The sequence below is a fragment of the Haliotis rubra genome, unplaced genomic scaffold, assembly GCF_003918875.1.
Source record: "Haliotis rubra isolate DU_JTF1 unplaced genomic scaffold, ASM391887v1 Scf2, whole genome shotgun sequence".
Classification (NCBI taxonomy): Eukaryota; Metazoa; Mollusca; class Gastropoda; order Lepetellida; family Haliotidae; genus Haliotis; species Haliotis rubra.
In genome coordinates, this window is record NW_025766002.1 from 4211835 (window position 1) to 4225900 (window position 14066).

The 14066-nt window shown below is 38.5% G+C and overlaps 2 protein-coding genes across 3 annotated transcripts; both read left to right on the plus strand.

Annotated features, from left to right (window-relative positions):
- The first annotated feature begins 2606 nt into the window (after positions 1 to 2606).
- On the plus strand, positions 2607 to 5254 carry LOC124275376. 2 transcript variants are annotated; one of them, XM_046710904.1, is made up of 5 exons: positions 2607 to 2731; positions 3001 to 3454; positions 3625 to 3789; positions 3917 to 4153; positions 4320 to 5254. In XM_046710904.1, the coding sequence occupies exons 2-5, from the start codon at positions 3008 to 3010 to the stop codon at positions 4851 to 4853; spliced, it is 1383 nt and encodes a 460-aa protein (XP_046566860.1). In that variant the 5' UTR covers positions 2607 to 2731; positions 3001 to 3007; the 3' UTR covers positions 4854 to 5254. The 2 variants fall into 2 exon arrangements, with proteins under 2 accessions (XP_046566860.1, XP_046566861.1); XM_046710905.1 differs by having other exon boundaries at positions 3917 to 4108.
- Positions 5255 to 8970: 3716 nt separating this feature from the next.
- Positions 8971 to 10388, plus strand: LOC124275271. The gene is made up of 3 exons (XM_046710753.1): positions 8971 to 9232; positions 9265 to 9353; positions 9837 to 10388. Exons 1-3 carry the CDS (start codon positions 8971 to 8973, stop codon positions 10386 to 10388), a joined length of 903 nt encoding a protein of 300 aa, XP_046566709.1.
- Positions 10389 to 14066: the final 3678 nt, after the last annotated feature.

Consider the following 14066-nt stretch of genomic DNA (forward strand, 5'->3'; position numbering starts at 1 on the left):
CTCCTACAGTATTACTGCTCTTTGAATATACTTTATATGAGAAAACTGACATATCCTTGTAAACGGACTATCTAACTATATCCCTAAAAGGTGAAAGTGGAATATCCATCAAGAAAAAAATACCCACCTTCCATAGTGGTATATATTTCACTTGTGTACTCTTATCCAGCAAACTTCTTCCTCTTCCGATTATATTCTCGTTCCAAACTGAAAAACAGAAAACTAAATCTGTTATCTAATGATATGTTGTGGAACTGTTCCATTGAAAATGTGTTTTATTTTTTTATATATCGCTTGATTCCTCTATTGAATCGTATGATATAGCATTGTAACTATACCAGCTTGTTAACTGGTAGATACGGACGTTTCGTACACTTTCATATGATCAGAAATGATCATTGTAATGTGTACACATTAAAGGAAATACATGTATATGACTATAAGTGCATCAAGTTCTGGCTTATTCTCCTGCATATGCCAAACTATAGATACCCTAAAGCCTGCTACAGAGTGTCGGTACAGCTGGATAGAGTGGGGAGGATAACCTGGGCTACTTATGTGAGGACACTGCTTGACCACCTAGGATTGAGCTACTCCTGGCTACAGCAGGGTGTAGGGGATGTGACCTCTTAAACAGAGGCTTACTGACAACTTCTCTCAGCAATTCTCCAGGGATTTACAGGCAAGAAGCAAATTCAAACCCTACAGACTCCTCTAATTTTAGTTGGATCAGAAAAATAGTTAATACAGATCAGAGAGAAAAAAACTGAGAATAGCCCTAACCCGCTTTAGATGCTCAAATCATAAGCTTGCAGTTGAAACTGGGAAATGGGCGAAAACTGAATAAAATGAAAGATACTGTATCTATTGTTTACAGCAATTGGGACAAAAAATCATTCAGGATTAAACACATTTTATATTTATTTGCCCTTACTATGAAGAATTAAGAACTACATATTTTCCCTTAATGAACAATCGCCACTCAAGCACAGACAACTTCATCAAAGCAGTGAATCTATATTCTCTTGAAAGTGCCAAATATATTGTAACTGCAAGCAAAGGATAGTTTATATCTGGAAAAAATGCTTGCATTGTATGCGTGGTTGTGTATATGTATGACTCTGTACTTGAAAGTATTTGCACGTGTGTGTGTGAGAGAGAGAGAGAGAGAGAGCTGTCTGTGTGTATGTGAGTGTTAGAGTGTGTAATATTTCTTTTCCCTTTGATATATTTTTGTGTGTTCTATATATGTGTGTGTAAAGTCATGTGTAAATGTATTATTTCCTCAGGATATAGTTATGTAGGTTTTTTTATATATATATATATATATATATATATATATATATATATATATATATATATATATATATATATGTGGGTGTAAATGTATTATCCCCTTATGATATACTTATGTCTGTTTCATATATTTTTCACATATTTATGCATTAATGATGTAAAAGCCTTGCACTTTGGGTTGGAGGCCTATCTACAGAAATAAAAAGTAGAAATACACCGCAGTTCAGATTATGTATGAATTAATACGGATATTCCTGATATTCTGATACAGCTGATCCTCTATATCGCATCTGCTCACAAGGGAATGTACCATGACAACTGGTCAGTCCTGTTTTTCATGGGTGTGCGGAATTTTTAAAGCAACTATTAAACAAAGTGAAAAACAACCCACAGTTTTATTTTGTTTCCTTTGGAAAATGCTGTTAGCCTCTTGAAATGAAATCGTTTTTCATTTGGTGGAAAATGGGTCTGGGAATGGCGAAATCTAAAGATGAAGAAACACCTAATTGTTTTTGGTTAAAACTCAGAGAAAATATTTATTGTAATAATACACTGAATTTAAATTACCACTATATTTGTGCACGATAGAGCATTATGTTTGACCGCCTATCATATTTGGAAACATAGTGACACTCCTGGGAAGTTTTATCTCAGCAACGATAGACAAATGATTAACCACAGTGAACACAGTTGTATGCATATTCACACACTTTGGTAAATCATAATGGTTTCCATAATAAACAGCTGAATGTGGGAATGTATTGATTAACGAAGATACGTTTGTCAAGGAAATATCTGCAATATTAATACATGTTTCACGAAGATTATGATTGATATTCTGCCTGGCAAGTGAAGCATTCCGCGAAGCAATGATGTCATCTCAAAATGTACAAACTCTACCCATTGCGGCTATATACCGTTAACTATGAGAATATCTTCCGACAGGCAGTGTTAGGAGACTGGATATAAGCAACGTATTTGAGAGAGCATGTTCATTGTTTCTGAACGCACGTTTTACATGTCGATTCTACATATGACACTTTCAACGACTGAACATTTCCTAAGTCAAAGGTCTTATAATAACTCCCCGGCTACATTTTCATCTCTAACGGCTTAATCAGGTCGTTACCCTTGTTTCAAAAGAGACGAATAAATTGAAACGCATACACGCGAACAACGTCTGATCCTCAAAACACAACCACAGAACAGGTCTGAACACGCCAACCGCAACAAGCCCCAGCCAGTACCCATTGATCGCCTCACAGCCAGTATAAAAGCTGGCCGGCTCGCTGAGTAAGATCAGTTTGCTCATATACACTACAGTTGAAAGACTTAACCGCCTGTCAGTTACTCCTAATAGCAGCACTTATAAACTGCACCTAACTGCAGGGGAACAGAACAAGAACAAAATATTTGCTTTCACCATTCAAAACAGGTAAACTGTGGAAGATATTCACAGTGATAGTTTATATATACGTACAATTCTGCGTATAGATACATCAACATAACGGCTTCAGATTATTCCATATTTATCTGCCTTCTTTGTAAGATAAAGGTCAGTAATTAAAATAGGTCTAATACACATTTTCAAAAAATCATATCAATGACAGAATTGTGAAAGAATATTGATGCTCATTTCTTCATCATTTAAATGTCTTCTGTACGCACTAAGATTAATAACAGTGTTTTCATTTTTTTTAACAGATTCAACATGGCTTTGCTTCCTCCTGGTGGACTTCCAGAGATTGTCTTCTCCTTCGACACAACCGGCTCTATGAGCAGTTGTCTGGCCGAAGTCCGAGGTCGACTCCAGGACATGATACAGCGACTCCAGGCTGACATCCCCGCCATCAGAATGGCCGTCTTCGCACACGGTGACTACTGTGACAAACACAACTATGTCACAAAGTGGATAGACTTTTCCACTAACGTCAAGGAACTTTGTGACTTTGTCAACAACGTCAGTAGCACTGGAGGCGGAGACTCCGACGAATGTTACGAACTCGTTCTCAGACAAGTTGGGGAGGAGTTGTCATGGACCCCTGGATCCAATCGTGCCCTCGTCATGATTGGCGACGCCAACCCCCATGAGCCAGACTACCCCGACAACAAACTCAGGATAGACTGGAGGGAAGAGATTCAAACCCTCAATACAATGGTGAGCCGAAGGTCTATATAGTCAAATAAAAGTTTCAACAAAACGAAATACACGCACTCAAATGATCAACACAATGTTGAAATGCATTTTGCCTCGTGATTGCAACTTAAATATTATACGCTACAATTTCATCATGTCACTTATATCAAATCCATCTTAATCATTTCCAGGGAGTGAAGATATATGGGGTAGAGCATGGATCTGGCACCATGGAATTCTACAAGAGAATGTCACAGGAGACAGGTGGACGCCATCTCCAACTTGACAGCTTCTCCAATGTCTTTGAATTCCTAATGGCCATCTGCTACAGGGAACATGGAGCAGACATGTTTGATGTAAGTTCGCCCTACGCTTATATTGAACACAAAACCTAAATATTACTCATAATGGATTTAGTGAACTTTCCTCAACATAAATAATTCCCATGCTTTCCTGTTTTAACATTTGTACATGTCATTTCAGGTCTACGAGAAAGAGGTCCGAGGTCGTTGTGCTGAAGGCGCCCTTAGCAAGGACATGGAGAAAATGTTTACATCGCTACGCGATGGAGTAGCCTCCCTTCCATCGCCAAAGAAGATCACAACCGGTTGCAGTAAGAAAGATGTGACGATCCCCACTGTGAAGAAAACTACGTCCTTCTCAGGAATTAGAAAGGTCAAGCCTAAATCTATCAGGAGACCAGGAACAAAATCACTGAAGGTATGTTTTATAAATGTTTGTTTTCAAAATGGATAACATTATATATTCAAATGTTCAATTGTTTGGAAAATATTGATAACGATCATATTTACCGATTTAAGTTATACCTCTGTGGCATTACTCTTCTCAAACAAATCGATAATTTGTACATAATGTATTATTTCAGAAACCAACAAAGTTTGTGACTCCTCTTTTGAGAAGAGAGGAAGTCTTTGAGAACAACTTCAGCTTAAGAGACATGGACTGGTCAGCCTGGGTCAAGGTTATTTCCCCTGTCGTTCCTCTCAAACAGGATGCACAATGGGAAAAAAGACGGGGTGCCAACCCTGGATTCAGGAGAAGAACTATCTTCAAGTCCCAGAACAATAAGCCAGCTCTCTACGAGATCAGTGTTCAGACCACCAGGTTTGGACGTAGGTGTGTGGTATTCAGCAGGTTCTGCCACCACATTCTTGATAATGTTAACTGGGAAACACGACTCCTTGGAAACAAAATTGTCAGAGCTCAGGTGAACAATGTTGTGTCTCAGAACTGCAGTGTCTTTGTGCGGAGGGTGGTATATAGAAGAGCATCAGGTCACGTCAAAACAGCCGCAATGATGAAGTCCTATGACTACGCTTGGAGGCGTCTGAGGAGGTCGCGATCTACTGCTCGACATGTTTACAAACAAGGCAGCACAATTTCATCGGACAAAGTATAGACTTTTTCTGAACATTGACTGATAATATCAGGTGTTTGCGGACGATATGGAGACATAGCTGTTTTTTCCTATGGAGAATGTATATATATGCAATCAGATGACATTCTTGATATTACTGGAATGAGATTTGTCATTGAAAGACAGCGATAACGAATCTCATACCATACAACTTGCTTCATGCTTTATGTGAATGAGAGGGCATGGTGTTTCATTATAGTGCTTGAATGTGGATTAGTGTGTTCATCCGAATGAAAGAGACTGATGAATGTGACGTTGTACATATGTCACTGTTTGTGTTAAGGTGTATATACAACTCATTCGCTGACCTGCATTGTTTATATCTTTGGCAACATGTGCAATGTTAGTATAGGAATAAATAAAACAAACTTTTGAGAAATTAATACACATTATTTTCTTTGACAATGCATTTTACATGAGTGTGTAGTCGTAATCCGAGACATAATAAGTCTAATTGCGACTTAGACTTCACTCAAATCACAAACCAAATATCAACCCTCAACTTCCATATATGTTTTCGGATAAACATCACAACGAATAAATGGAACCTCCGTCTCCGTTGGTTACAACATAAGAGATCATTAGTGAGGGTTCAAAAAGTACCATCATCGCAACAGTGCATTTTGTTGTTTACAGAAATCATTGCTTCAGTCATTTTCATGAGTTCAAGGTCCGTATCCAAATATTTAGTAGCATTCATGGCTCATTCTCTACTGTCATCTTTGGTCTGTCAGTACCGTGTCCAAGCTTTGACACAAATAGTACACGTTTACAAACTTAGCTGATCCGATGTTAAAAGCTAACAGAAACAGAACACACCAACACTTATACAAGTTATCCAGTTTCTAATATATTATTGTATTGAACAGCGACGAACTGGTGTACATTGGGCTTCCTTTCTCCTACCTTAAGCTGATGCTCAGTTATATAACTTGAAAATGTAACTGTAATAACCAAATGGAAAGAAAGTCTTAGATGATTTAATGATTAACAACAAGATGCTATTAATTCAGAGAACATTTTCCCAATATTTTGATTGTAGTTTCTATAAATTGTATTAACAATTAATGTAGTTAAACAGTAATAGCAAATGCCCACGAATATCGCCGTTATTGTTTTCTGTTAAAAGCATCACCGACATGCAATGTTACAGTGCAGACCATGGAGTATTCAGCAAGATATGTGGCCATCAGACTTTATTGCTCAGCGTAACAATCCGCGAAGTAAACACGTCATATATTCTTTCTTATCTCGCTTCACGACACGGCGACAATCAGTGTAACCTCCTCCCAGACGGACGTGTGAGGAGACGCGAGTTAGTGAGTGAGTGAGTGAGTATTTGTTTGCGCCGCTTTTAGCAATATTCCACCAATATCACCCTGGGGGACACCAGAAACTGACTTCACACATTTTACCCATGTGGGGAATCGAACCCGGGTCTTCAGCGTGACAAACGGACTCTTTAGCCAATAGATTACCCCAACAGCCCCTATCGTGATTAACATTGTAATGGCCATCAAAAGTCAGTAATGATAATTATGTCCCAAACAGAAATATATCGTTTATTTATTTTTACCTTTATTAAAACCTTTATGCACAAGCACAACTGCTTGCTAATCATGACAATCTTTCTTTCCAAACAAATATATAGATATATTTAAAATATCACTGATGGTCACTATTTCTGATCTAGCTGATAAGCTGAGTATTATAAATATATGTCACTGAAACGAGAGAATATTGTGTGTCTGACATAATGTATATCATGGAAAGTTGGCTTTATTATATTGAATCATATAGAAAAGACATGTTACATAATCAGATCCGCAATGTTATAATGGTCGTCTACAAAGTGGCATACCCATATTGAAATACAGAAACGGTACTCTTTTATTTATCGATAACTATGGTAACATAGAACGTTTCCATGGAAATGATTTAAATTTGTTATACTTTCAATTGCTACCTACTGTGAATCGTTTGATAAGGCATTTTCTCTGAAGTAACTTTCTCAGCAGGTATCGAGTTACGGTGGTAACTAACTCAGAGGCTTTCAATGTTATATGTAGACAGTTAAAAAAGGATACATGGAAGCAGAGACCATATGGAGACTATATGGTCTCTGATGGAAGTTCAGTACAAATGAATATAGATAATAGAATGGTATTTATAATGAACTTCTTTTCCCAGGGTACATATTTTGGAAGCTAGCAAAGATAGTACAAGAGATATTTCACTTTTCACAAGGATGTATCCCTTATGACAGCAATGTGATTGGCAAGGTTCAGGAAAAGCATGCTAAATATGCGGACCTCACCAATAAAATGCCTCGATTGCATCCCAAGTACACTGTCGTCAGACTCCCCATTGTTCTCGGTGCCCTTGGTTTGGTATCTTCTGATCTCTTGGCGCAGATCAGGAGAGTGCCCGAGTTCTCCACCGGGAGCACAGCCCTTCTGACATTCTGGGTAATGCAGAAGGTTGCAGTTTTGGGAAGTCTTCATATTCTCCGGAATGTTCTTGGTGGGTTCGACTAAGCAGCGTTTTCTGGGAGAAGTCCCATTTGCTGTCTGGGCTGCGTGTAGAGGGGGCAAGGGCCCTGAACTGATGATGATCTTTACTAGCCTGACTGTGCCAGGATCACCCAAACCCTCTCTGCTGCATTTTTCACGTCTCACTAGTGGTATTTAAAAACACCTGGTTCAAGGAATAACTACAAAACGTAAGCTGTCAGAGGGGGTGGAATAAAAGTGAAAATACATTATGCGTTAAGTAACATCAATTTATGCAAATGGTTTCCAAAAAGTACCGTCAGTCTGGTGAAACTGGAAAATACAACGAAACGGTATATATTTTGTGCAAAATAGTGTACATTCTTGTAACTATGTTATATTTGCGGTTACACATTCTTAATAAAGTACAGATTCTAGTACTTTTTGGGGTTGAGTCCCATATGGGATTCGAACCCACACCCCCAGAGTCAGGCACCTAATCGCCAACACGCAAAGCCAGCCGCCTAATCCGCTCGGCCATCCCGGCTTCCACAAAGAATAACTTGGTGTGCTGGCGATTAGGTGGCTGACTCTGATGGTGTGGGTTCGAATCACGGATGGGATTCAACCCCCAAAAGTACTAGAATCTGTACTTTACTAAGAAAATGTAACCCCATATATAACATATGTTACATTTGACCACTTTCTAAATGGCATTGCGTATTCAAGTTGTACATTCTTGAAACTGCAAAACTGAGACCCGAAGCAATGATGTCATCTCCAATAATCTACCAACCAACATTGCGGCTGCACACCGTTTACGGCAAAGGCATCCCGGGACAGGCAGTGTAAGGAGCATGGATATCAACAATGTATTTTGGAGAGTATGTTTATAAGTTTCTAAAAGAATGTTTCCTGTGTCCATTCTGCAAATTACACTTTCAATGATAACACGTTCGCCACGTCAATGGGTGTGGATAACTTACCGATTAAATTTATCTTCAACATATTTTTCCGTTTATTTTCTATGTTTCCCTGCGGAAGAATTCGCTTAAACGCAGAGATATGAATATCGTCTACTCTTCAAAACACAACCAAAGTACAGGCCTAAACATGACAGCTAACACAAGTCGCAACCAGCTGTCATTGATCGCCACTCAGTATCAAAGCTGGGCAACTCTCTGAGTAAGATCAGTCTACTCACATACACTAGAGTTGAAAGATTAAACCATCTACGAGCTACACCTAATACCAGCGAAATAAAAGAACTCAATATCTACCGTCGCAATTCTAATACGGTATACAGGGATAGAGTACATAATCAACTGGGTCTAATTACATTAGTACAGCTAATACAGAAATGTTACATATTTAACTATTAGATAAGGTCAGTTACTAGATAAAATCTACTAAACATAGATTTAAATCTACTCAATATAGGTCGGTTATGAAATCAAATCAACTTAACACATTTAATCAAAATAATTATGGTAAACGGATGTTCATTTGAAAATGAATTTGTTCATCATTTGAATGTATTCTTTTTACTCAACATATACACATTGAAATTGAAATCAGATGTTTGGACTTTTCCCAACAGATTCATCATGGCTCTGCTTCCTCCTGGTGGACTTCCAGAGATTGTCTTCTCCTTCGACACAACCGGCTCTATGAGCAGTTGTCTGGCCGAAGTCCGAGGTCGACTCCAGGACATGATACAGCGACTCCAGGCTGACATCCCCGCCATCAGAATGGCCGTCTTCGCCCACGGTGATTACAGTACAGCGTCCACATATGTCACGAAATGGATCGACTTCTCCACTGACATCAAAGAACTCTGCGACTTCGACCTGAACGTGGACGATGGGGGCGAGTGTTAAACTATTTCCGAAGGGAATGAGGTCGGCATCTAAAATTGGACAACTTTACAAACATATTTGACCTCCTCATGGCCATCTGCTACAGGGAGCATGGAGCAGACATCCTTCATGTAAGTTGAAATAACCTCTTCTCCTGTCATAGAATTTTTCATATTTCCCCACATTTAACATTAAACAACATAAAGGAAACGAAACACGTTTATCGGGGAGGTTTGTTTTTCTCTTCACCAGTTATACGAGAAAGAGGTTCGAGCCCGTTGTAGGGATGGTACCCTCGGCTATGACATGGAAGGAATGTTTACATTCCTACGTGATAGAATAGCTTCCCCTGTTCAATCAACGACGACGACGACAACGATTACAAGCGGCGCCGCAGAGAAAACTGCGAAGGCTTCTCCCTTAAACAAAATAACATCCATGCAGAAAGTCAGGAAACCAAAACCCAGATGCATCAGGAGGACAAGGACAAAACCTTTAAAGGTAACATTTTCTCTCATTTCGTAAACGATGAGCGGTAACAATGAGATGGATAAATTTAGTTATTCTGTTATGACTTGTACAAGACGTATGATCTAACAATTTCTTAATTCCAGAAACCATCAAAGTTTGTGACACCTCTTCTGAGAAGAGAGGAGGTCTTTGAAAACAACTTCAGCTTAAGAGACATGGACTGGTCACACTGGGTTAAAGTTATCTCCCCTGATCTTCCTCTCAAACAGAATGCACAATGGGAGAAAAGACGGGGTGCCAACCCTGGATTCAAGAGAAGGACAGTGTTCAAGTTCAAGAACAATAAGCCAGCTTTCTACGAGATCAGTGTTCAGACGATCAAGTACGGGCGTAGGTGTGTGGTATTCAGCATGTTCGGTCACCATATTCCCAATAATGTTAACTGGGAAACACAACTCCTTGGAAACAAACTTGTCAGAGCTCAGGTGAACAATGTTGTGTCTCAGAACTGCAGTGTCTTCGTGCGGAGGGTGGTATATAGACGAGCATCAGCTCACGTCCAAGCAGCCGCAATGATGAAGTCCTATACTACGCTTGGAGGCGCCTACCATCACGATCCACTGCTCGACATGTTTACAAACAAGGAAGCACAATTTCATCAGATAAAGTATAGAATGTTTCTGAACATTGACTGATAATATCAGGTGTATGCTGAAAGAGACGGAGACATGGCTGTTTTCCTAAGACGGACTTTGTAAAATTAACTCTTATAGGAGAGTCCATATTCATATAAGTGACTGTGAAAGATCGAATCTCATATTATACAACTTCTCTCATGTTTTATAATTATATGAAGAAGTCATGGTATGCCATACCATTGTGTGACTGAGGTGAAGCGTGTTCTGCCGAATGACAGAGACTGAAGAAATGTTAATTGTTGTACATGTCATTGTTTATATTACAATGTAAATAGAACTCATTCATTAACCTACATTTATGTTTTTGTGTGATATGTGTAATGTAAGGAATGTACAAAGCAAACTACAAGCACTTGCATACATTATAGTTTCTGATCCAATGTATTCTTGTATGAATCTGTACTCTTGCACATCAACATGATACATTTCTCCTTCAAGGAGTCTTCCTCGGGGCGGTGGGGTAACCTAGTGGTTAAAGCGTTGGCTCGTGACGCCGAAGACCCGGGTTCGATTCCCCACATGGGTACAATGTGTGAAGCCCATTTCTGGTGTCCTCCGCCGTGATATTGCTGGAATATTGCTAAAAGCGGCGTAAAACCATACTCACTCACTCACTTACTCACTCACTCAATGAGTCTTCCTCTTCACCAGTTATACGAGGAAGAGACTACTCCGTTGTCTTGTGTACGTTTGATTTAATGACATAAAAAGCCCTGACTTCTACTTAAAGTGACATATTGCAACCCCATATTCCAACCTCAACTTTTGGGGTTGATGTTCTTGTTTCCCCCATCACATTTGTAATAGACCCGTTAAGATCCGGGTAAAAAATGATCTTCAGTAACCAATGCTTGTAGTAAGAGGCGACTAACGGGATCGGATGGTCAGACTCGCATGTCATCCCATCCCGATTCTCTTGATGCCGTTCACTGGATTGTCTGGTCCAGACTCGATTAATTACAGACCGCCGCCATATAGCTGGAATATTGCTGAGTGCTGCGTTAAACAACAAACCAACCAACCAACATTTTTAACAGCATGCCCGGAACGTTTAACTCATATTTGCTGTCATGTTCGGCTACAGGATGTTGATCACTTAAATCATCACGTTAAGGTCCGTGACTGGAAACTCTGGGTGTTTTAACACCACATAACATAAACCTGTACAGTAGAAATTAACATTAAACAATAAAGGAATAATGGTGGGAGATATTTATGTTCCATGTTAAGTTTTAGGATGTATTTCCACAATATGCAATTGTTTCAATCAATAGTTGCTGTAATTTGTTGCAGCTAGCTTCGTCCTGTAGTATATTGCCTTTGAAAATCAGCAACGATATGCCATGTTATTGTGTTGACCACAGCGACATGTGTGGCGGGCCATCAGGCAAAAGTGCTTACTAAGCATAACAATCCGCGAAGTAAACACGTCATTACATTCTTTCCAAACTCGCTACACTATACTGCACTACTCAATGAAACCGAGTCCTAGACGGGCGTGTGAGGAGAAACGAACGTAAACAACGCGTTTGAGAGATAATTTCCAAATACCATGAACACTGTTCTTGAATCATCAATCGCCTTCATATGTGTAAACACTGTAACTCACATACGGTTGGAATAATTGTTCCTTAAAGAATTACTGTTATACCTCAGCAAGAAGCTCTTTCAGTATATATACTATTAGCCATTTAACACATTTGTGTGTGTACAAACTGGCATACCCTATTAGAGGAGTATCCAAATATTTCTCTACAAGTTACAGGAACAATATCTGTCAGTATGAAATAGCAAGCTTTCCATATTGTTAAATGGTTCATTAAAACGGCGTTAGCGAATATCGCAACACGTTTCGATTACATTTATGTGTTAATAAAAAAGTATTTCACATTGCTGTAAATGATAAGGTTTGTGGGACATTCTTCGGAGGGAATTATTTTATTTAAAGTATATGTGTAGGCTGGATCAAAAGTCATGTTGTGTTGAAATCAAACGATCAACGAGGCGCAAGTTCGTTTACTGCAGTTAGAAAGGACTTGGCTAACCAAGAAACCAAATGTCCTACCATGTTTTAGTGAGTGAGTGAGTTGGGTTGTACGCCGCTTTTAGCAATATTCCAGCAATATCACGGCGGAGCACACCAGAATTGCGCTTCACACTTAGTACCAATGCAGTGTTTTAATAGAGTTGAAAATACGTATGGTTTCAAAATTGTCATGTTAAACCTAATTGATCACCATTTCTGAACCATAATTTTACATACATGACAGCTCACCAGCTATGGAAATACATAATGTACTTGTGTCCACATAACGATCCTTTCCCAATATTTTGTAAATTCTGACGTGTGAGCCATTAGCTGATCTTTCAGCAGTTTTGCTACGATGACAAATTCAGTACATATTTAATAATTACGTCTTGTGCTTTCAGTTTGTCCACTTTAAATCAAAAACAGAAATCCACATCTCATCTTTCTCTCACAGGTAAGCGACCAAATATATTAAGAATATTACTTATACATTTAAAAAGAAATGTCCATCTTCTTCTCACTTTCTTTCAATAATAAAATACAGAAACCAAAATCTGTTTCATAATGACATGTTTTGTAACTGTTTCAATGAAAAGCTTTTCTCTATATTGCTTCCAACTTTACATCGTATGATATGGCATTGTTACAGTACCAGTTTGTTAGCAGGCATAGAGATACGTTCTATCGAAATTACATCAATAGAATGTGTCGACATTTTCTAAAACATGTCCAGCAATATTATATATTAGAACAAGTAGTGTCGAACATATTTTCTCGGTGTTTCTTTTACTCATAGAACCTGTTCAGGGTTGTTCAACTGATCCTCTATATAAGTATAACCTTTTGCAAAACATCCTGAAAATTAGTCAGTCGCGTTCTATTCTGAACTGGTTTACGAATTTATCCAAAACCTTTTTTCAGGGAGTTGAAGTAAACCTGCTTTATGTGTCAGATAATGTTTTTATATCTTGGGGCTTTTTAAAAAATGCTGTCGTTCTGTTAAAATAAAATAAGAGAAAGTGGTTACATTCGTGAAAATAGGATGGATATTTAAAACTTCTTATGTTTCTAATGCATCTCAGAGAAAGTGTTTATTGTACTTTAACAGTGGATTTTATTGAGCAATATTAATATTGAGCAAAATAGTGTTTTAGCCGCCCATATATTCTTGAAAATATAAAAGTGGGATGCCTCTCGGGGCAACTTAGAAACGACAAAGTAGTATCCAAGTCCAACGTTGCAATGTAAATGGCAAACACTCTTTTAGGTCATAATAGTTTACATAATGAACAGATAGATAGGAAGCCATATATCTAGTCTAGCATCTGCAAACAATTACTAAACGAAGCTACGTTTGTCAAAGAAACAATATCTACAATATTCATACATGTTTTATAGTATTGACATTCTGCTTGGCAAATACAACATTCCGCGAAGCAATGATGTCATCTCAAAACATGCAAACTCTCCACACTGCCGCTACATGTCATTTACGACGAAAGTATTATCCGACAGTGTAAGGAGACTGGATATCAACAACGTATTTGAGAGAGTATGTTCATTTGTTTCGAAAAACACGTTTCACGGTTGTCGATTCTGCATAAGCCATTTTCAATGACAGTACATTTCCTGAGTCAAAAGTGTTG